The following is a 21,466-nucleotide window of genomic DNA, read 5'->3' as shown; positions in this document are numbered from 1 at the left end:
CTACCTGAAACTTGTGATAAATGTTGTATACTGAATCTGGTGTGCTTCTTGGGGCATTTGGTGGGCCACTGTGACATACAGGAAGCTGGACTAGATGGGCCTGTGGCCTGATCCAGTGGGGCTGTTCTTATGTTCTTATTATTTAAAGAGCTATCATCTGCTGATAGAGCTATAGCAAGTTGGCAATTTTATCCTGCATATCTGGTTGACTGTAGAAATAATTTCACTGCTCTAAACCATACTCCTGTAAAACCATCTACATAGTATGTGCTTATTTCTTAGCAACCTTTTGTTCTTTTGAAAAGCCTTTAGTTCTTTGTCAACTATCCTCCATCATTGAGTGAGCAAGTAAGCTAAAATAAGCCAGAGCTTATATCAATCTATCCAGGAGGCTTATTGAAAAAGGCAGAACTTGTGAACATATAAAAAAAGATCCTTTTAAGCCTTTCTTTTTGCAGCTGTTCCCCTTAAGTCTGAATTGGCAGTTGAAATTCTGGAGAAGGGACAGGTGCGATTCTGGTTGCAGGCTGAGAAACTTTCTGGGAATGCTAAAGTCAACTACGTGTTTAATGACAAGGAAATTTTTAATGGAGAGGTAAGCCAATGCTTGCTTATCATCTGAAAATGACTAGTTGCTGCTATTTAAATGCGTGTACAGTGAAAAATATTGCATGCTACTTAAATACTATAGAGGAAAATATCTAAATAAACATACAGTTATACCTGGAAACAGGAGGAACAGGTGTGAGCTTTCCTGATGCAGATATCCCCTCCTCTGATGACACAATTCAGCTTCCAGATCAAATTATGAGTGTGTCTTCCTGTTCTTCCCTCTTGTTTCAGGTAGACTGTATGCCTTGTTCTGCCTTACATGTTTATCTATTCAAATGTTTGGTGCAGGGATGGGGCTGTTAAAACATTTTTAATGCAATTGTTCATACTTTAAAAACTACTCCAAGTAGGTAGAATATGGCTTCATAATTGACACAAAGGTCAGACAATTACTGTTGCGCCAACTTGGATTTCATGGAAACCAGAAGAGTATTTTGGAGGTTTTGGAAATATTGTTGAACTTTGGGACTTTGAAAGAAAACTTTTCTGCTCACTTTCATGATTCCTTTTGAAGAAATATAAAATGAAAATTGACCATAGTAGTGGTCTGGTTGAAATGGTAATGGATAGACTTCAAGATGAGGATGAAGGCACTTACACCTTTCAACTTCAAGATGGAAAAGCAACCAACCAATCCAGTCTTGTTCTTATTGGTGATGGTAAGATCTGAAATTTAGTTTTTGAACTAGAAAATAGGATGAACTTGCACCATGGGATCGGATTGAAGAAGGGGGCTAGGATTTGGTGGTGCCACTGAACATACCCCCTTCCCATACCTGATCAGCCCATCCCCTGCCCCACTGCTGCCTTTTTCTGCCCTCTTCCCCATGCCTGTCACCACCCCTGTGTGTGTTTCTCACACCCTCACACACATATATCTGGATGTGTGTCTAATTTATGCCCCAGTTCCTAATCTAGCAAGTGATATGTCTACAGAAGCCCACTTAAGTGTGTGGATCTTCTTAGTGGGTTTGGGGTGTTGAATTTGTACAAATGCAACAGTCTTACATAGATGGCTATATTCTGATCAAGTTTTGTTTATTTTTTTTTAATCCTTAGTGTTCCAGAAATTACAGAAAGAAGCAGAATTCCAGAGGCAGGAATGGTTCAGGAAACAAGGTGACATTACATAAATTGCTCAGAATTACCTCAGACATTACCTCAGAATGCCAGATACAAGGGAGGGCACCGGGATGCAGGTCTCCTGTTGCATGCTCCCTGAGGCATCTGGTGGGCCACTGTGAGATACAGGAGGCTGGACTAAATAGGCTGTTGGCCTGATCCAATAGGGCTTTTCTTATGTTTTTATGCAGAGCATTGTAGAAACAGATCACTTGATTTTATTAGTATGGGGTAGTGTCTATTTTGGATTTAATGGTAACCTAATTCTTTTTCCCAAACAACAACAAAAATCTAGAGGATATAAATATATTTGTGAAATAGTGAAGATGACAATTTAATTTTGTTCTGTGTTATCATTTCTGAGGGGATTTATTCTGAAATCATTTCAAACAGGTCCACATTTTGTTGAGTATCTTGGATGGGAAGTGACTCCTGAATGCAATGTATTATTGAAGTGCAAGGTAAGAAACTTCTGCATTTTGAGCACTGTGTAGCAGAGACTTCAAAAGTAGCTATGGGGGGTGTTAGTGATCGGTTTGCACTTAGGTATAGATAAGGTTCAATGATACGTCTTTTCTTGCATTTCTGTTATTTCTGATGATCACAATCGCAGATTAGGGCAGCACCTGAGGAAAGTGTGTTTGGCTGGCACTGACTGCTGCAAAAGCACTGTAAAGTGCTTTGCAGCAGTGCACATCATCAGAAAAGCCAGAGCCTTCCCGTGTACACCTAAGGGGCAACGAAGGCCCACTGGTGTGGCGAGCAGAATGGGGAGGAGATGGAGCAGGAGTGGGCATATTTGGTTGAGGAGGGGGCATGTTCGGTAGTGCTGGTGGCGTATGCCAATTCTGACTCCCTTCCCAGGCCTGATCTGCCTGCATGGATCAATATGAACTTGCACCAAAGATATTGTTCGCACAGGTTTGAGCTGACACATTGCGGCTGCTGGGGCTTACCCCAGGATAAGGGGACAAATGTTGCCTTACCCTGAGGAGATCTCCAGCAGCTGAAAATCCCCTGTTGGTTACAGTGTAACTCACACACTGCACTGCAATTTAATTAGGATTAAGTTGTAAGTATTATTTTCAAAAATATTAATCCATTCTTGGAAATATATTCCATCTCTTCAAAGAGTAGATGGCAAAGAGGGAAAACATGCTCTTACGGGTTAAGTAATGTTTAACCTATGGTGACTGTATTTCACTTTATGATGAAATGAGCTGGTGATAGATCCTTTACAAACAGGTCAAAGATAGAGTGAGCAATTGATCTAAACCATCCTTCTCCACCTCTTGCATAGTTTAATGGAACTTTGCTACCCAGAGCTGGCTATCTGACGGATCTATAGCTAATTGTGTTTCTGCAATTAAGAAGACCCTCTTAGCGTATCTTTCTTTCATTTTAGGTGGCTAATATTAAGAAGGAAACACACGTTGTTTGGTACAAAGATGAAAGAGAGATAATGGTTGATGAAAAGCATGACTTTCAGGATGGTGTATGTACTCTGCTGATAACAGAGGTGAGTGATTCTTTCAACTTTGAGATGTGACAGATTTTCTAAAAAGACCATCCACTGTCATATAGGAAAATGTGAAGGTCCACCCTCACTATTTCATCCTACCTCCATCCAACGGGGTTGTTTTGTCAATGAAGCCAAGCAAAAAGGAACCTTTTCAGTGGTATAGAAATAATAATGGGAAAACAGTACTCCTAGAATGGTGTCTTTTGATGTCTTCTTCAATTCTTTTCTGCAGTCTTCATAACCAACATACAGTGTCCAGAATGATATTTTTCCTAGTTTTAGTAACTGATATTCTTTTGTTCAGTTTTCTAAGAAAGATGCTGGCATTTATGAAGTAATATTGAAAGATGACAGAGGAAAGGACAAGAGCATATTGAAGCTTTTGGAGGGAGGTAAGAGTGCCAGGTTGAAAATGTGCAGCTCAGTCCCATGAATGTTGTCGTGGAAGTAAGTCACATTGTATTCAGTTTGGCTTACTCCCAAATAAGTATATATAGCATTATGGCCTTACAGTCATAATGAATTGCATGTCTCCTACCCCCCCCCCCCCCAGGATTTGTCTGATTGCATATTATCATTGCAAGTGTTGGCATTAATACATTATTTCAATATCCCTACTAAGGCCCCAATCCTATCCAACTTCCCTGCACAGATACAGCCACAATGCAGCTCGAAGGTAAGTCAACAAACGTTCCTCTACCTTGAGGAGGCCTCCATGAGTGCTCCCCCACAGGATGCAACACACACCCTATTGGTATGGCTGCACTGGTGCTGGAAAGTTGGATAGGACTGGGCCCCAGGTTGACTAAGATCTACTACTGTAGAAGAAAAATTACAGTTCTTTTTGTGGTCTCAGACCTTTTAGTAGTTTTTTGGTTTAAATAATCATTCAGTGGTTCTAAAACTTTTTTGTGCTGCAACCTATCTTGTTTCCTGGTGCTGGCCTCATGACTCACCCCCAGAGGTGTGACGGGCCTGGGACGGCCTCTATAGGCCTCTGTGGGCCTCAGAGATGCCTCTGAATGCAACTTTCGGTTGCATCCAGGAAACCAGAACTGACCTGGAAATCACTTCCGGAGGCGTTCCAAGGCCCAGGGAAGTCTCTGGAGGCCATCCTGAGCAAGTCACACCCCATAAGTGGCTTCAGGTCATGTCCATTTGGCTCCAGTTTGGACCTAAATGAAGGATAGGCATGTGGGCCCAACTCGCAGCCCATCTGCCCTCGGGTAGCAACCTACAGATTGAGAAGTACTGCCCTAGAAGAAAACGAAGGTGTTTGTGAAAACATAAGTTTTGTTGGTGCCTTCTGGGCCTGTATCATTCAGTCCAAGGAATGAAATCATAGGGGATCCTCAGATTCACATCATAGATTTGATAATTCAGTTGGCAAGTTCAGCACACAATCTGAGAATTGTAATTCAGTGTCCTCTGAAACATTACAGAGGATTCTGGAGGACAGATCCAAGATTGGTTGCTGTGGTGTCCTCAGTAGTTCACTTGGATTGTTTTGCAGCCCTAAAGAAGGCATTAATGTTTCAAACAAAGATTCCATAATCTGTTCCTTAACATAATTCACTAGACATAGAATGTACAGATTTCCAATTCTAACTGTACTATAAATGAATATATTCTTTGTTTCTCTTGGCTATTAGGTTCTCTTTTGGCAGCTAACAGTAATGATATTAAAACCAGACAGGGCATGTGTAAACTTCTTGAGAATACTTTTACAACATTTTTTAAAGGTATTTAGATTTCCTAAAAAATCTATTTGCTGGCATGCTTCAGATTAGCCAGGGAACTCTAGGGCAGTATTCTGTCATAACCAGGAACATTTGATCTGGGATCAGTGAGTCTCGGTCTCTGGATTTGTTTCCACAGCTTTTGCAGATTTGATGACGGAAGTGTGCAAAGTGATTGGTGAGTATTTAATTCCCCCTCCTGATGAATGACTCATTTGTGCCACTGTATGAATGAATGTAAGACTATAAAAAAAATGTGTTGTGTTTTCAGCTCTGTCTGCAACAGAACTGAAAATCCAGAGCACAGAAGAGGGTATCAGATTATATTCCTTTGTTAACTACTATTTGGAAGATCTACGAGTAAACTGGGAACACAAGTAAGTGAACGAACTCTTGCCAATGATACACACAATACTCAACAGGAACATTCTATAGAGGTTTAAGGAACATTCTATAGAGGTTTAATGCATCACTTCTACACTGATGCATACAGCCTGGTTTTGAATTGGCTCAATACAGCCGCTCATTTGATGGTTCAGATATTCAGTGATTATCTGCTATTGCACAAAGTCTGAGCCAGATCTAACTTGTGTGTGTGTGTGTGTGTGTGTGTGTGTGTGTGTGTGTGTGTGTACCACCTTACACACAGAAGGGGTTGAACCAACTCTTCTCCCTTGAGCTTCAGAAACATGTCCCAAAAGAAGAGTTCCAAAGGAAGGAGGCTGCTATCAGCATGGCAAAATCAGATCACCTGGCAGTTCTCCTGCTGATGACAAGTTCTAAAACAAGCAGTTCACAGATAGGATCAGAATTTGGAATCACATGGGTCAGAGTAGCACCACTATGAAAGACCCCAGAGCTTTTTCAGTAAAAATTCAAAGATTATGCCTTTGGGCCAAAGTGTTAACTCAGCAAATGTCACTTACATTGAAGGAATGGACTAGCACTCTATACACAAAACAGCCTACAAATTCCCATTACCTCCTTCACAAAATGAGAAGCAAGAAGTATGAGTAGACCAATAGTTTTGATTTTGTACAAACAAAAAACATTTTTGTGTGGAGAGGTTATGTGTAGACTTTGTGCAAGGAAGCCGTCTGTTCAGGATCTGCACCTTGCTGTACTCCTGCCAACAGCTGCAGCTTACAAGATACTAAATATCCATCATAACCCTGCTGCAAACTTCCTGTCACATGGCGCACAGAAAGGGGGAAATCTGACAAAGCCTTTGTTCCTGAAAGCCTTTATGCAACCTACAGTTTACTCATAGTCAATGCTACTGTCATAGTCTAAAAGTCAGTCTTTTAATCATCACTCTTGATTTGGTGTGCATGGTCCAATGAGAGAATAAACTGTGCTGAAATTCAACAAGCAGGGCTGCTTTAGGCTTAAAGCAATCTTTTGAAGCAGTCCTAGAAAAAATTCCTTTGAAGCATATGGTATTGTCTCTTGGTGGAAGAAAGCACAACTAAAATTGAAGTGTTGTTTTGACAGATCGTTATCTGTACTGGAAGCTGCTTAAACTTGTTTTGTGCCTTGACCCACAGTTAGGTTGCTTTAGCAAGGATGTGTCTGTAAAAATTCCTTATTGATTCAAGGAATGAATACATTCAATTTAATGTTTCACTAGTGTAATACTTCTGAAAATTATTTACTAAAATTGCCAACACATGCCTGAGTGAAGAGGCCACCTCATTCAATAGCGCTTTATCAAAATAAGATAATGCTGGTGTATCTTCTTTTCAGTGGAGCCAAAATTAAATATACAGAAAGAGTTAAGACTGGTGTCACTGGAGAGCAAATCTGGTTGCAAATCAATGAGCCAACACCCAATGACAAGGGGAAGTATATATTGGAGCTCTTTGATGGCAAAACTGGACACAAAAAAATGGTGGATCTTTCTGGACAAGGTAAATAGATTAACTACCTGTATTGCCCCACCAGTATATCTTTTAATGCAAAAACTGGGAAAAGTCATGAGAACTGGCTACAAGATCTTTCATCCTTCTGGTTTTATTATTTTAACTTCCCAAACCTATCCTCCTCCACTGGCACCGATGCAGCTGCGCTGATGGAGAACATGCTGCATCCAATGGTTGGAGTGGGGAGGATTGGACAGCCACCAGGAAAGTAAAAATAATTTTCGTTTACTGTGCAATAGGCTACCTGATCACCTATTGGTTTCCTTTGACACATACCAGCCATTCTGCTGGTGTATGTATGAAGAGAGAGAAGGAACAGGGTGGCTTGAGAAAGAGGGGATTAGATCTGGTGTACGCTGGTGCCACCAAGATCAACCCATTTCTTCCTCTTGTCTTCCCTCAGTTCTCCCCAAAACTCCCCCTCCCTCCTCCTTCCCACCTATGTCATGCTTCTGCCACCAACGTACTGGTGCTGACAGAAGTTTTGTAGGCCACCTTCGTGCACCACACCACAGCCTGTTTGCAGCAACAGCTCGTAAGTGTGCGGCAGTGGCATGGCTTTTGGACTGTCAGAAAGTGCCTTGTGCTGCCAGAATGTGAATTCTGGCAGTGCAGGGCAACCATAGGATTAATCTCTTGGAGTAACACACCGTATTTTGTGCCTTTAGGCCTTCTTGACTTTCCATTTTGCTTTCAGCACCTTCCCCATTCTACATGTTGCATGATTTTGTCCACAACCAAGTGTTCTTGAAAGAAGACAGATATTTTTTTCATAAGGTTTTGTCCTTTTACCCCACAAGAAGACCGCCATGCAGATAGAAACCAAGGCAAGCTGGACTATCAGTTGTGTGAACCAGCACAAGCTAAAGAACTCTGTGTTTTTGATCTGCTGGGATCGGAATCACTTGAAAAATTGATCAATGATGTGGACATATTTTGTAGCCCAATCCCATGCATATTTACACAGAAGCAATTTTCACTGTTTAATGGGATTACTCCAAAGAATGCGCATAGGTTTGAAGTTTTTTTGCAGGTGGATGGAAATTCCATTTAGCTCAGTTGGATTTATTCCTAGCAAATGTCTTATCAGAAAGTAAAAAATGAAGTTCTCCTTTGAGTTTGCCCAGTTTCTGGAGGAACATTTCTACTTTCTTCTATTTAAAGAGAAACTTCTGACTCTTCTATATTTCACCATTAAGCCATGCCGCTCTGTCCCACTTGCCTTTCAGTCACCCCAAACTCCAGTGATTTCTTGTTACATATTTCCATCTCATTAAGGTGAAAGCATAGACATTCCTTAGGATGTATTATAGAGTGACCCTATCTACCAATAACAATAGATCAGACTGTTACTTTTGAGCTATTTCAACATTTTGTTTTCAGAAATGTTTTCATTGGTTTGAAATTCATGCAAAACTAAAACAGAAAGAATGCCACAAATTGTCTATATATATACTAATATTAATACTACCTTATTATTTTTAAGCCTTTGATGAAGCCTTTGCAGAATTCCAGAGGTTAAAGTAAGTATCATAAATGGAAGTTGCAGTTTAAATTAGATACCTGTAATAAGGCTTTTGTTGCAGGAAATTCATTCATTATTGAGCACATATTGTATGCAATTCTCTTTCCTATTGAAATTAAGGGTAGTTTCTGCATTCATTTTCATCTTGATTAGAATTTAATGCTACCATTTAGAGAAAAATAATTACATCACCGGAGTGAAGTATTATGTAGGAAGAATTTCACCAATTAATTAAAGACATGCACAAGGAGCAACTGGTTTTTAATCATGTACCTTAGCATGTACCTTAGCTTTTTAATCATGTACCTTAGCATGAAATAGCAGTGAATATTCTTTTTGTCTTTTTCAATTACAGAGCAGCTGCTGTTGCAGAGAAAAGTAAGTGCACTTTCATTTGCATTGCTGTATATGCCATCAGCAGAATATACTGGTTCATGTTTTCCATGTCCCTGAATGGTAGTAAGTTTCAGGGCAGCCTTTTACAGGGCTAATTTGTTATGGGGTAAGGTTTTGTAATACCTGTTCACAAATATACTCGTGGACTGGGGAGAAGGCAGGAGGTGTCCAGAGAGGCAAAACTAGCTTGGAAGCAAAAGCAACCCCACAAAAACTGCTTCTTTCCAACTAACAGCAAGAAGCTCACATTTTCTTTTTCTGATCAGATTAAGGAAATCTGTTTCCTTCATTCTTCACTCATGCAGAAAAGATGCTTGCAGCCAGCATTGTTGACTGATCTTGATTGCCCATTAATCATTATTAGTGGCCAGTCATCAAAGGAGCAGCATGAAGATTATAACAATATTTTATTGAAATTACAATATGCTAGTGGAGAGGCTGTGCATATGTTGAAAATGATTTCACTCTGAGACCAAGTGAAAACTACATATGGTAAACATTAAATTGGCAGCCCCTAAAGGCAGTGTCAATTTATTTGCCCTTTCTCTTTAAATGTATAGTACAACTTACCCATGTCCTGAGGTCACAATGTTATGCATTCCTCCAGCACCACAAATGGCAGTGAGTGATATGAAGTGGGGGTGAGGAAATGTAGAACATTGTGACACCAGGATATAGGGTAAGTTGCACTACATGTTAAAAGAGGAAGAAGAAGTTGCTACTGTTTTATCAGAAAGAGTAGTTGTTCCCCAAGAAGACCAATGGAGAATGAATGACCTTTCAAACAGCTTTACTTCAATAACTCTGGTGAGTCTAGCCTTCACTTACTGCATTGTCAGCTGTTAAATTTAAAGGCATGGAACCAAAACCATATTATTTGCATCACATATATCTTGCTTCAATGATTGTACATCAGTGGAGCAGACAGATGAACCGACAGCAGATATTAATGATGTACAATTCACAGTATTTTTGACATTATTTTAACTTCAAGTAGAGTGGATACAGAAATGTTGAATATCATTCTCGGTTTGCATGCATCACGGCAGCTTCTGTGAAAATAAGATAAAAGAAAGGCACCAGAGGGGAAATGAAACTTGGAGCTTATTTTGCAAAAAACAAAGTGAAAAATGTCAATTGTATTTTCAGATCGTGCCCGGGTGCTTGGAGGTCTTCCCGATGTTGTCACTATCCAAGAAGGCAAGGTACAGTAAATTAACTGAAATTAAAAACAAACCAAAAACCAAAAACCAGCAATTCCCTGCAAACCAGCAGATAATGTGAATTACTTAGGGCCCAGTCCTATCCAACTCTCCAGTGCCAGTGGAGTCACAATGCAGCCCCAAGGTAAGGGAACAGATGTTCCCATACCTTGAGGATGCTTCTGTGACTGCCTCCCCACCACAGGATGCAGCGCACGCCCCATTGGCACAGCTGCACTGGCCCTGGAAAATTGGATAGGATTTGGTCCTTAGACTCTGGTTTTCATAAAGAGATATCATTTTTCATTTATCCTTTATGTGGATAACAGAGTTTGAGTGCACAAAACAGGCTTTCTTTATGTGTCTAGGGCACATGCATTATTATGCAGGATATGAAAAAGCAATGAGGGTGCCAATTCAGGCTAATGTCCAACACAGAGCTGTATCTACTTAAGTCCAGTGATTCTGATTACCTTAACAATGCAATCCTAACAAACCTTCCAGTGCCAAAACAGCTCCAATGCAGTCCCAGATAAGGGAACAGATGTTTTCGTACTTGAGGAGGCCTCCATGACTGCCCCTGCACTGCAGGATGCAGCACATGCCCCATTGGCACAACCGCATTGGCACTGGAAAGCTGGACAGGATAGGACCCCAAGTGTGCTTATCTCTGTGTTAGACCTCCAAGCTTATGAATAAACTCCATAGGAAACTTATGAATAATTGCATCTTTACAAAAATCACACTTTATGCATAAAGTTAATCATTACATTAGTTTGAAATCTTTCCTTGCCAATCCGCCACATATGTACATTTCATATGTGATGACACAAGTTCTTTATAAAGTGACATAAGACACAATTCTGAGATACAGCCTAACTTTTAAAAAAATTATTCTGGCATTTAAAGCTGATCTGCAGCACAGTTGCAGAAATCAGGTTTATTCAGAAATAAATAGCATGCAGTATAATAGGCTCTGAGCCCAAGTAACTATGTATAGAAGTGTTAGCTCAATGTAAACAATGAGACTAGCATTCCAGGCCTAAATATATTCATTTGGAAGTACGTTCCATTTTTACTTTCAAGGAACTATGTTTAAGACTGTAGTGTAAACAGCACAAAACTACTGCACTATCCTGCTCAGGTCGCAAACATAATCAACTTTCTAGCAGCTCCGAGGTAAGGGAACAAACATTCCCTTACCTTGAGGAGGCCTCCAGGACTGCCCCACCACCACAGGGTGCAGCGCATGCCCCATTGGCACAGCTGTGAGTGCTGGGAAAGTTGGTTAGGATTTGCGCTTCATTAAGTGAAAATTAAGCCCAGTTTCATTCTGTGCATTCATACATACAAGGAGAAATGGTTTGTCCAACACTGTGATGGAGCAAATAACTCAGGTGAAATCTATATTCTCTTATGGATTTTAATTCCATTCACCAAAATTGTTGACATCTGAATTTGTTTTACAGGGAGGCGTTAACTGTTTTGGAAAGTCTCATGACAAAACATTGTATAGTTACTGAGGACAGAGTAGATATGCTGGTGATCCAATTAAGGCAATCTCAAAAAATGCTTACTGCTCATTTTTTAGATAAGATTTTGGATTCCATCATCACATGCATTAACTCAGGCTATCGTTATACAACTGCCTGCTTCTGATTATGATCAATAATAACAATTTAGCACAGAAAAGACAAGCCACAGTTCAGTACTCTTTATAGTAATAAATTAATTAAGGACCCATAAGTACAAAACATAAGCTGTGTTTTATGATTGCAGTAATAGAGTTACCCTTCAAATGCCCTGAAAGAAATAATTCAACATGTTTACTTATCTTCAAGTGATGTCCTTAGTACTTCTCTTTGCCTTCTGTCTACTTTACATAAGATCTATGAACACGAACTTCCTGTCACCAATCTTGGGCCTTTGCCCAGTGTTGCTGACCTGTGAGAAATCAGAGTTGAAACTAAGATACAGTAGGACACATTGTAGGGAAAGCAGAAGAAAATCTGCTGAACATGTAACTTTAGTTCTTCTTGCAACATAAACACATCATTGTTGCTTAGATTATGCCCAAATAGGCACATTATGGAATGTCTACCTGTTTGTTTGTTTGTTTGTTTGTTTATTTGTTTGTTTATTTGTTTGTTTATTTGTTTGTTTATTTGTTTGTTTATTGGATTTGTATTCTGCCTTTCTCCCCGAAGGGCACCCAGGGCGGCTAACAGTTAAAAAATACAAAGCATATAAACATTAAAAATGCAAAACACTTAAAACAATTAAAACAAGATAAAATACCTAGCAGCAGACTGAAAGCACGCAGTAAAAGACATAAGTTATAAATTTATAAAAACAGCCCTTATAGTGCCTCAAAGGCTTTCCTGAATAAAAAAGTCTTCAGGCCCTGCCAGAACTTTAATAATGAGGAAGCTGCTCTCAATTCAAAGGGGAGGGAATTCCATAGTGCAGGTGCCACCAGCGAAAAGGCCCTTCTGGCCGCCATTCCCTTCACCACTCTCAGTGATGGCACAACCAACAGGGCCCCTTCTGATGACCGGATTATATGGAAGAAGGCAGTCTCTCAAATACGCTGGTCCCAAGCTGTTTAGGGCTTTAAAGGTCATAACCAGCACCTTGAATTCAGCCCGGAAACGAAAGGGCAGCCAGTGCAGCCACAGGAGTAGCGGCGTGATGGAGTCAAACCACCGACCCCCAACAACTACCTGAGCCGCCACATTCTGCACTAGTTGTAGCTTCCGGACCGTCTTCAGGGGCAGCCCCACATAGAGCGCGTTACAATAATCTAATCTTGATGTCACTATGGCATGGACCACCGTGGCCGGATCCGCCCAAGACAGGTACGGCCGCAACTGGCGCACCAGCCGAAGCTGGGCAAAGGCACCCCTGGCCACAACTGACACCTGGACATCCAGGAGGAGCTGCAAGTCCAGGAGAACCCCCAAGCTGCGGTTTTGCCTTTTTAAGCTATAGCTTCTGTTAGAAATGGAAGAAATACATAAAGCTCAGGAGTCATTGCTGGGCCTGAGTGACTGTCATAGGATATACCTAGTTAAAAAGAAGTAGTTTTTAAAGCATGCATCATGTTTTACTTCCTATATTAAATTGATAGAATCAATTTGATAGATACAGGTACTTTCATTCCCCCTTACTATGGGGGGTATAATGGCAACTTTGGAGGCTACCTGAGCCATTTCTACCCAACATTGCATATACGCAACAGGGATCAAATATGTACACCTGTGGGCTCGGCAGAAATGGGTTAAGTCAGGGAAATGGCATGGAAAGAAAGGGTTAACCTGATCTCCCACAGCTGTTTTGCCCTGATCCTCCTCCTTCTTGGCATTCTGTAAAAAATGTGTCACTTCTAGTTTGGTGCTCATCAGTTCATTGATAATGATTGTGGAGCAGAACAGAGGAACACAGCCTGATGTTTATTCATTGCTCTTCCCCCAGTCAGCACTGTATACTTTTATACAGATGCATTACCTTGCTAGTCTCATTCTAGTTATGGCAGCACTTACATAATGAAACAGTGCTCTCAAAACTCTATAAGTGGGTAATAAAAATTCACTCCAGACTGGCTTTTGGCATTCAGGACTATAGACAGGGAGCTTTTATGCAGTTAGCAAATTAGTTCAGTTCAGTTCAGTAAGACCTTTATTGGCATAAAATACAGAGAAAGAACAGAACAGGAATATACAAAGACAACACAACACAACATAAGCATAAACATCAGTCACTGCCCAGAGTCCCAGGGCTCTGCCTGGCTATTACCCCAGATAAAAAGGAAGCAACATTATCCAGAGTCTCAGGATCAGGAGTGGAAAGGAGAGACTGAAGCATGGTTGAATCCTCCCAGCCCTGCATCCTAGCTAGACCTAGAAATTAACAAATATCATTATCTTAGATTTAGCATAATTGATCTGCAATTTGTTGGTCAAAAAATACTCTGTGGCACAATTGAGCAGACGTTTCAGGCCAATCCTAGTACGAGATATCAGTACTGCATCATCCGCGTACAGAAGTAGCGGAACTTGGCTTGCGCCAAGCTTTGGACAATGGCCATCTACTTCCTTCAGGGAAGGGGCAAGATCATTTAGAAATAGATTGAAAAGCATGGGGGCCAAGACACAGCCCTGTTTGACCCCTTTGTTAGTGATGATGGAGTGAGTTAGATTCCCCCTCCAGGAGCATCTAACCCTGCACGAGGTATTTAGATGGAGGGACCTAATCAGCAGCAGTAATCTTTTATCAATCCCCATGTCTTCCAACTTGGCCCAAAGAAGCTCCCTATCCACAGAATCAAAGGCTCCTTTCAAATCAAGGAAGGCTACAAAAAGACGAGCCTTACATATCCTGACCTGCTTATAGGCCAAATGAGACAGGATCAGGCAATTATCCAAAGTTGATTTGCCCCGACAGAAGCCAGATTGCTCGGGGCCTAAGATGCCTTGCGAAGTAACCCAGAGAGTGAGTTTATTGCAAAGATATTTAGCATAGATCTTACCTAGTACAGAAAGCAAACTAACAGGCCGAAAGTTTCCTGGTATGGTAGGGTCACCCTTTTTATGAATAGGCACGACTGTTGCTGTAAGCCAGGCATTGGGTAATAGGCCAGAGTTGTCGATCATTGTAAAAAAGTGGGCAAGTAACTGGGCCCACCATTCTGGGTCACCTTTTAAAAGCTCGGGTGGTATTTCATCTGGCCCTGCGGCCTTCCCTGGCTTCAATTGCATAATTAGCTCTTTAATTTCATCAGGGGTCACACAAGGCCAGATAGGCAGATCCACAGAGGTAAAGTCTGGGTAGGTGTCCGGGGATTTGCTCTTATCATAAAAAAGATCTGTAAAGTGTTGAACCCATGTGGACGAAAGGATAATAGCAGGGTCATATGTTTCTGATCTACATGAACCCGCTACAACTGCCCAAAATTGTTTATTATTTTTGTGTTGAATCACTTGATGCAGCCTGTTCCATTGAGTTAAAACAAACTTTTTCTTTTTCTCTGTCAATAAAACTCTGAGTTGTTTTTTGAGAATGGAGTGTTTAACTAAACAACTGGGGTCATTGTACTTTCTAAAATCTAAATAAGAAGCCCTGATACACATCTTAAGATCCCTACATTCACTGTCAAACCATTCCTTTTTGTCAAAAGCACTGCATGTCTTAACCGACATGGGCCTGGTACTCAGGGCCTTAAAAATGTATCCAATAAAACCTTCAAAGGATTTGATTTGAACAAAGGGATCAGAGTCCTGTCAAATGGCCGATAAAAAATCTCTGCTTGCTGGTTCCGTACATAAACGATGGAAGTTTGAAGAAAGAGCACTGTTAGCCACAATTTTATACCTACACTCTAGATTTGGCTCTACCTTAGCTTGTGATGGAACACTCCCAGAATGGAGGTCAAGGACCAAGATTAAAGGTAAATGGTCACTATAGGTTACATCCCCAATAGTAAAATCCTTCACATGGTGCTTCATTTTAGTGGATACCAAAATGTAATCCACAACGCTGGCGCCATGAGAGGATACAAAAGTAAATTCATCAGCATTGGGGAATTCTTTTAGACCATTAAGCCAAATCATGTTAGTGGTAATGGAAAACTTAGCAAGGGCCATACCGTTGGCATTATAGTGTGCATCTTTGGACCACCTGCTTAGTGAATAAAAATTCACTCCAGCCTGGCTTTTGGCATTCAGGACTATTGACAGGGAGCTTTTATGCAGTTAGCAAATTAGAAACACATTTCTTTCTGGCCAGTTAGAAACAAAGGTTGAAATGCTGCCTTTGTCTACTTCCACTGAGCACTTTAGAGCTGTTTCTAACTCCAAATAAAGGCATTTTTATACAAAGGTCATCACTGCACAGCATAAGCACCAATGTGTTCAAAATGTCTGTAGATTATATTATTAATGTGTTTGCAGTGTATAACAGCTTTTATCACATGGTAAGGCATTTTGCAAAGTGGCTCACTATGTCAACTGTCAGTTTTCAACTTGCAAATCCAAACTCCAGAAAGAAAAGTGTGTAAATTACCCTAAGGGCTTACCAGATAACAGTCATTGTATGGAATGATTTATAACAGACTCTGCATGGATGTCATATGTGTAAACAAGGCCTTACACACCAATCAGTCTGTCACAATGCTCTCCTCTTGTTTGGTGCTCTATTGTTTTTGATCTCCTTAGACTCATCTAGAACCCCAGTGGGCCCAGATCAGAGGTGGTTCTTCCTGTTGGCTGGTTGAGGAGCCCTCTGGCTTTCCAGTTCTTCTCTTTTGTCTCCCATTCCTGCTCTGGTTGCTGTTCATCCTTAACACCCCACCATTGCCTCTTGGGATTCCTCCTTCCTTTGTGTTTTCCCAGCCTTCCTTCCACTTGTCCTTTCTGCCATCTTCTTTCCTCCATTTGTCTTCTCCTTTCACCTTCTCCTATCCATCTTTTCTAGCTCTCTTGTCTGTCCTCTTCTCCTCCCCTTTTACGGAGTAGTACAAACACGCCAACCCTCCCAGGAAAATTCCATGACAGCTGCCACTTTCCTAGCCCTTGAGCTGCCGGCAGCTTCTTTGGACTTGCCAGTGCTTGGCATTTGCTTCATTGTCAAGCACCACGGAACCTCACCAGCTGCCATGTCTTTGTCCTGGCAGCTCTAGGGTGAGCTGCAGGCTTTCAGCTGACAGTAATGCTGGGGTTGTGTAGTTAAAGAACGTCTGAAAAGGATTTATGACTGAAGAAATTGCATGGCTTGCATCCAAAGACCTTCCTCTGGAGGAAGCTTCCTCTTCTTTCCATTGGAGGAAGGGAACTTTTAGATGCAACAGTTTGTATATAATTTAGAAGTAGGGGTTGAGTAAATCACTAGTACCACTAGCTCTTTGGAGCAAGAGCAGTAAGCAATTGATTACTTTGGTGGATGTTGAATATTATGCTGGCTGAGCTACAACTCTATAGTAAAGATTTTATGAACTCTTTGTTTAAATTGAATTTGACACTAGTGTTTTAATTAGTATTTATGATTTAAATTAATCCTAATATTCTGAAAGCACTTGTACCTGAATACTTTACAAGAATCTATTCTTGTGGTAGCACTGATGGAGAGAAAAGGCATGAATTTTGAAACTAGGTCATGTAATTCTCTTCTCTTCCTGAAGTAACTTTCAGCTGGAAGGTTTTGCTATTTAACAAATGGGTGATGACAATGCTTTGTTTCCTATTTGATCCATATTTTGCTCTCACAGGCACATATAGTCCTTGAACTTTCAATATCAGCAGCAGAAACTAGAAACTGTCCCTGAAAAAAGTATTGATTTCCAATTAAAGAAAAGCAATTAGATGTGCAGCTTTAATAGAAATTTATAAAACCACTCATTCCAGCAAAACTGATAAGGAGTTCTTTAATCACAGTTTTCTTGTATTCTGAACTGTTATTGGGATTTAGAAAGTAGATTTGCAATCATTTTTGTGGCATTTATTATAGAAGTAGCCTCTTAAAAAGAAAAAAGGACTATTGCTTTGTACAGAGCAACATTTTCAAGTAACCCTTACATCTAGCTTTGCATAATAAATCAGTATGCAGTTTGTGATGACTCACAACCATTGGATACCATCTATAAAATAGTGAAAGATTATATAAACAATTCATAACTCTGTTCCTTCACTTCCCTAGAATAACGTCAGGTCTATGCAGATCTTGGATCTGTGTATGCATCTATTTTGCTATATAAAACAGATAAAAACAGCATATTCAAGGTATCGATTTACAGCCACTACTTAATAGACCTTTGGTGTGTTTTCTGCAGGCACTTAACCTTACTTGCAATGTCTGGGGAAATCCTGTCCCAGAGATTTCATGGCTGAAGAATGAGAAGCTTCTGATGGCAAATGACCACATCATCCTGAAATTTGAATCTGGAAAAAAGGCCTGCTTCACCATCACTTCTGTCAGTACAGCTGACTCAGGGAAATACAGCCTTGTAGTGAAAAACCAGTATGGCACAGAGACAAGCGATTTAACTATAAGTGTGTTCATACCTGAGGAAGGGGCTGAGATCCCCCAACCAGAACTTGGTAAACGAGATAAGAAAAAGAAAGCATGAAACTAAAACTAAGGGCAAATGTTGGGGAGAGTTAGAATCCTACCTGTTGAAATAAGTGTGTGTAAACTGTTTTTCCTCTGCATAGAAGATTGAGCTAGATTCTTTCCACTCCCTTTATCTGAGTCATTGTGGCTTATTCATACCAAACAAAAGTAGTTAAAGTGCCCCCCTTTTTTGATACACGTGTTTGTAACACTTATCTCAGCCCTCAATCTTAAGTCATGGCAAATTGTCAATGAGCACAGATGACAATCATAGTTTGGCCATTTTTGATAGTCCAAATGCTCAGGAGGCACAAGCAAGATATTTGGGAAATAAAGAGGGGAGTGAAAGGATAGGTAATGACGATGGTATACTGGAGATGCTTTTATTACCAGGAGTCTAGTTTTGATCTTATTGGTAATCTAGTGTCAACTGAGTGTATGTAGCATAGTACTAGAAGGTGGGTGTTAAAGCAAACAAATGTCTGTGTTGCCAAGATATTAATACACGTTAATGTCAATAAAAAAGTTGACCCTCCTCAGTGTTCAGAAATAAACAAACACTTTCCTTTCACCTTGTATATCTGTGTCATGTTTACTTGCTCACTCCTCACATTCACCTAATTTCTTAGGGTTTTTTTTTTTTTCCTCTCTAGTAATCTTCACTTTGGTCTTTACCTCAACACTGTCATTTTATTTATGTACTAACCTTTGCCTGCTCTGGTCATTAAAAAAGCAGATGAAGCATTTCACCTTTAAGCTTGTGAACAGTTGTAAGTGAAATTGTAGCCTTTCTTTTCAATACTAAGAAACACCTTAGCATTTGGTAATTCTTGCCTGGGAACTTGCACTAAACATGATGGGCAATTAACTTGTTGTTACTGGGAAGTGCTGCAGGGGCCTGAGACTTAGACATTATGCAGAGCCATAGTTTGTTTAATATAACTGGTTTGTTTGATTGAACTGGAAACTTCAACTAACTGTGGTTTATTTCATACAAACAAACCAGGATGAAAGCTGCAGTTCTATACACATTTATCTGAGAGTAAGGTCCATTGAACTTAGTGTGTGTTACTTCTGAGTAGACATGCATAGACTTGTGTTGTAAGCCACAATCTGAAACCATGATTTGAAGCTGGCTTGCTTAACCAGATTTTGCCTTAGCTGTGGTACCATGCTACACCCAAACCAAGAATCCTAGCTTCAATGTGGTTTTTTTCTGCTGCTCTGCCCTCACAATACTGGTTTCTACAGAGACATTAGCCTAAATCAACAGGGAAAGAGAGACACTCTAGGTTGAAACCTAACTGGGAGGTTAGTTGCTGGGAGTCTTGCTGGGAGTCTTGATGAATGGTTTCTGTTCACTTTGTCTGCCTAGCGATAGCTTTACTCATACATATCCCTTCACAACCTCACTACTTAGTTGTAGTTGCCAACAAATAAATGCAAAGGAATTGAAACCATCTCACCCTAAGTCTTATTCTTTTAAACCGCATAATTCAAAAGTGGTAAGTAGATGTAACTTGTGAATAAAGTTGATTAAAGTTGTCATTTCAAAAATTTCATTATCCTCAGAGAATTTTAATATATTCATTGCAGGGAATGGGTAGGAAGTACTTAATGTTTCTCTGAAGGGGCAGGGGTCCAGAACCATGCTCTGTACTTCTGAAGAAGCTAGTGATTGGTGTATAATGCCTTTCTTTCCTCTTCTGACCAATTGCAAGCATGTAGCTGATGAGAGTACCAGCACCTAGGAAGAAATGAGGGGGCTGAGATTTCATTCAGGAACTTCATTGCAGAACAGGAGGTGGGAGCAGAACCAAAGCAAACTAGGATGCAATGTAACAAACTAGGATTTGGTGGTTTTCTGTGATGCTAACCCTAGCTTCTTGAACAAATGACAGTTAAAATATTCCATGGCACTGTGTAATGCCTGAGGCTGCAGTCCTATCGACACTTACAAGCCCTATTTATTATAATGTGACTTACTTCTTAGTAGACAACATAGGATTAGGCTCATAGAGAGTGACTTGCTTTGACTTTGACTTGCTAATAAGCTAATGGCTGCGGTAAAATTTGAACTAAGGTCACCTCAGCCAGTCAGTTCAGTTAGTCAGTCTCTATATAGCATTGGTAAATTAAAATTAAATTCAATGTTATGTACTTTAATCATTTGACATAAGTCTGCTTGAAACTGAATTACAATGTTCCTGCTATGAAATGGAGTGGGAAAGAGTGACAGTGTACATTGATCTGCACTGTGAACTGCAAAGTTTTATATCAGGGAGATAGGAAGTAAATGTATTGCGCTACTCAACTGGTTAGGCATCAGTAGGAATTTTGATCTTCCAGTTTGGGTCACCATATTTTTAAAAATACTACAAGTATTGAAGATTTTGAAATAACAAAGATTATGGAGAGCAGTGATTTTCAACCTTTTTCATCTCACGACACCCTGGGAAGGCACTAAAATGATCAAGGCACACCATCAGTTTTTTGACAAGACACGCTGTGCTGCTGGTGGGGGGGCTCACATTCCCCAATGGGCCTACTAATAAATTACCCACTCCCAAATTCCCGCAAAACACTTGGGGACCATTTGCGGTACACCAATGTGCCATGGCACAGTGGTTGAAAATGGCTGATTTACAGATTGGGAGCTCAGGCAGAGAGAGGCTGAAGGAATCAGGCATAAATTTGTTTGGAGAACAGACTGATTTGGATAGATGACAAAGTTGCTATTTTCCAACATTTCAGAAACGAATAGAATTTTTAAACTCTAGATCCTCTTAAACTGATTTTTAACAATATCTTATGTAAGCATGCCTTTCACACCATATCATTAGAACTTACATGACTTTCAATATTTTAATAAGCATAACTTCACTCTTGTGTTTGGTCCTTTTTTGTACATTTAACATCCTTCTATGCACACGTCTAAGCTATTAGGAGTTCCTAGATTTTGGAATTATCCATGTGTATCCTTGAAATAATAATAGCAGATATGAGACAATTGGACAGGTAAGTGTACTACAGGGAAATATTCAATAACTTCCTTTGGTGTGTATATCCCTATAAATATGAGCACAAGGGGCCTGCAATCCCATGCACACTTACCCAAGAGTGAGTCTCACTAAACACAATGGGACTTACTTCTGAGTAGACATGCATAATCTCAAACTCTCATAATCTTTAGAATCTCAAAACACATAGACGAACAGGCCTTGCTGAGGGAGAATCAGCATGGCTTCTGTAAGGGTAAGTCTTGCCTCACAAACCTTATAGAATTCTTTGTAAAGGTCAACAGGCATGTGGATGCAGGAGAA

General features: G+C 40.3%; 1 protein-coding gene across 3 annotated transcripts in view; it reads left to right on the top strand.

The window, feature by feature from the left end:
• The window catches only part of MYOM1 (myomesin 1), a 112,031-nt gene that overhangs the window by 83,370 nt on the left and 7,195 nt on the right, over nt 1-21,466 (top strand). For all 3 annotated transcript variants that reach the window (XM_066622809.1, XM_066622811.1, XM_066622810.1), the window contains 13 exons: nt 459-595; nt 1,127-1,271; nt 1,672-1,731; nt 2,128-2,195; nt 3,140-3,253; nt 3,561-3,648; nt 5,135-5,173; nt 5,267-5,372; nt 6,742-6,905; nt 8,404-8,440; nt 8,798-8,820; nt 9,988-10,043; nt 17,863-18,130. In XM_066622809.1, the coding sequence (XP_066478906.1) occupies nt 459-595; nt 1,127-1,271; nt 1,672-1,731; nt 2,128-2,195; nt 3,140-3,253; nt 3,561-3,648; nt 5,135-5,173; nt 5,267-5,372; nt 6,742-6,905; nt 8,404-8,440; nt 8,798-8,820; nt 9,988-10,043; nt 17,863-18,130 (1,305 nt within the window). The remainder of the gene's footprint in view (nt 1-458; nt 596-1,126; nt 1,272-1,671; nt 1,732-2,127; nt 2,196-3,139; nt 3,254-3,560; nt 3,649-5,134; nt 5,174-5,266; nt 5,373-6,741; nt 6,906-8,403; nt 8,441-8,797; nt 8,821-9,987; nt 10,044-17,862; nt 18,131-21,466) is intronic.

This window comes from Tiliqua scincoides, chromosome 4, assembly GCF_035046505.1.
Source record: "Tiliqua scincoides isolate rTilSci1 chromosome 4, rTilSci1.hap2, whole genome shotgun sequence".
Taxonomy (NCBI): Eukaryota; Metazoa; Chordata; class Lepidosauria; order Squamata; family Scincidae; genus Tiliqua; species Tiliqua scincoides.
Note: the sequence above shows the minus strand (reverse complement) of the source record. Positions and strands in the feature narration are given on the sequence as shown.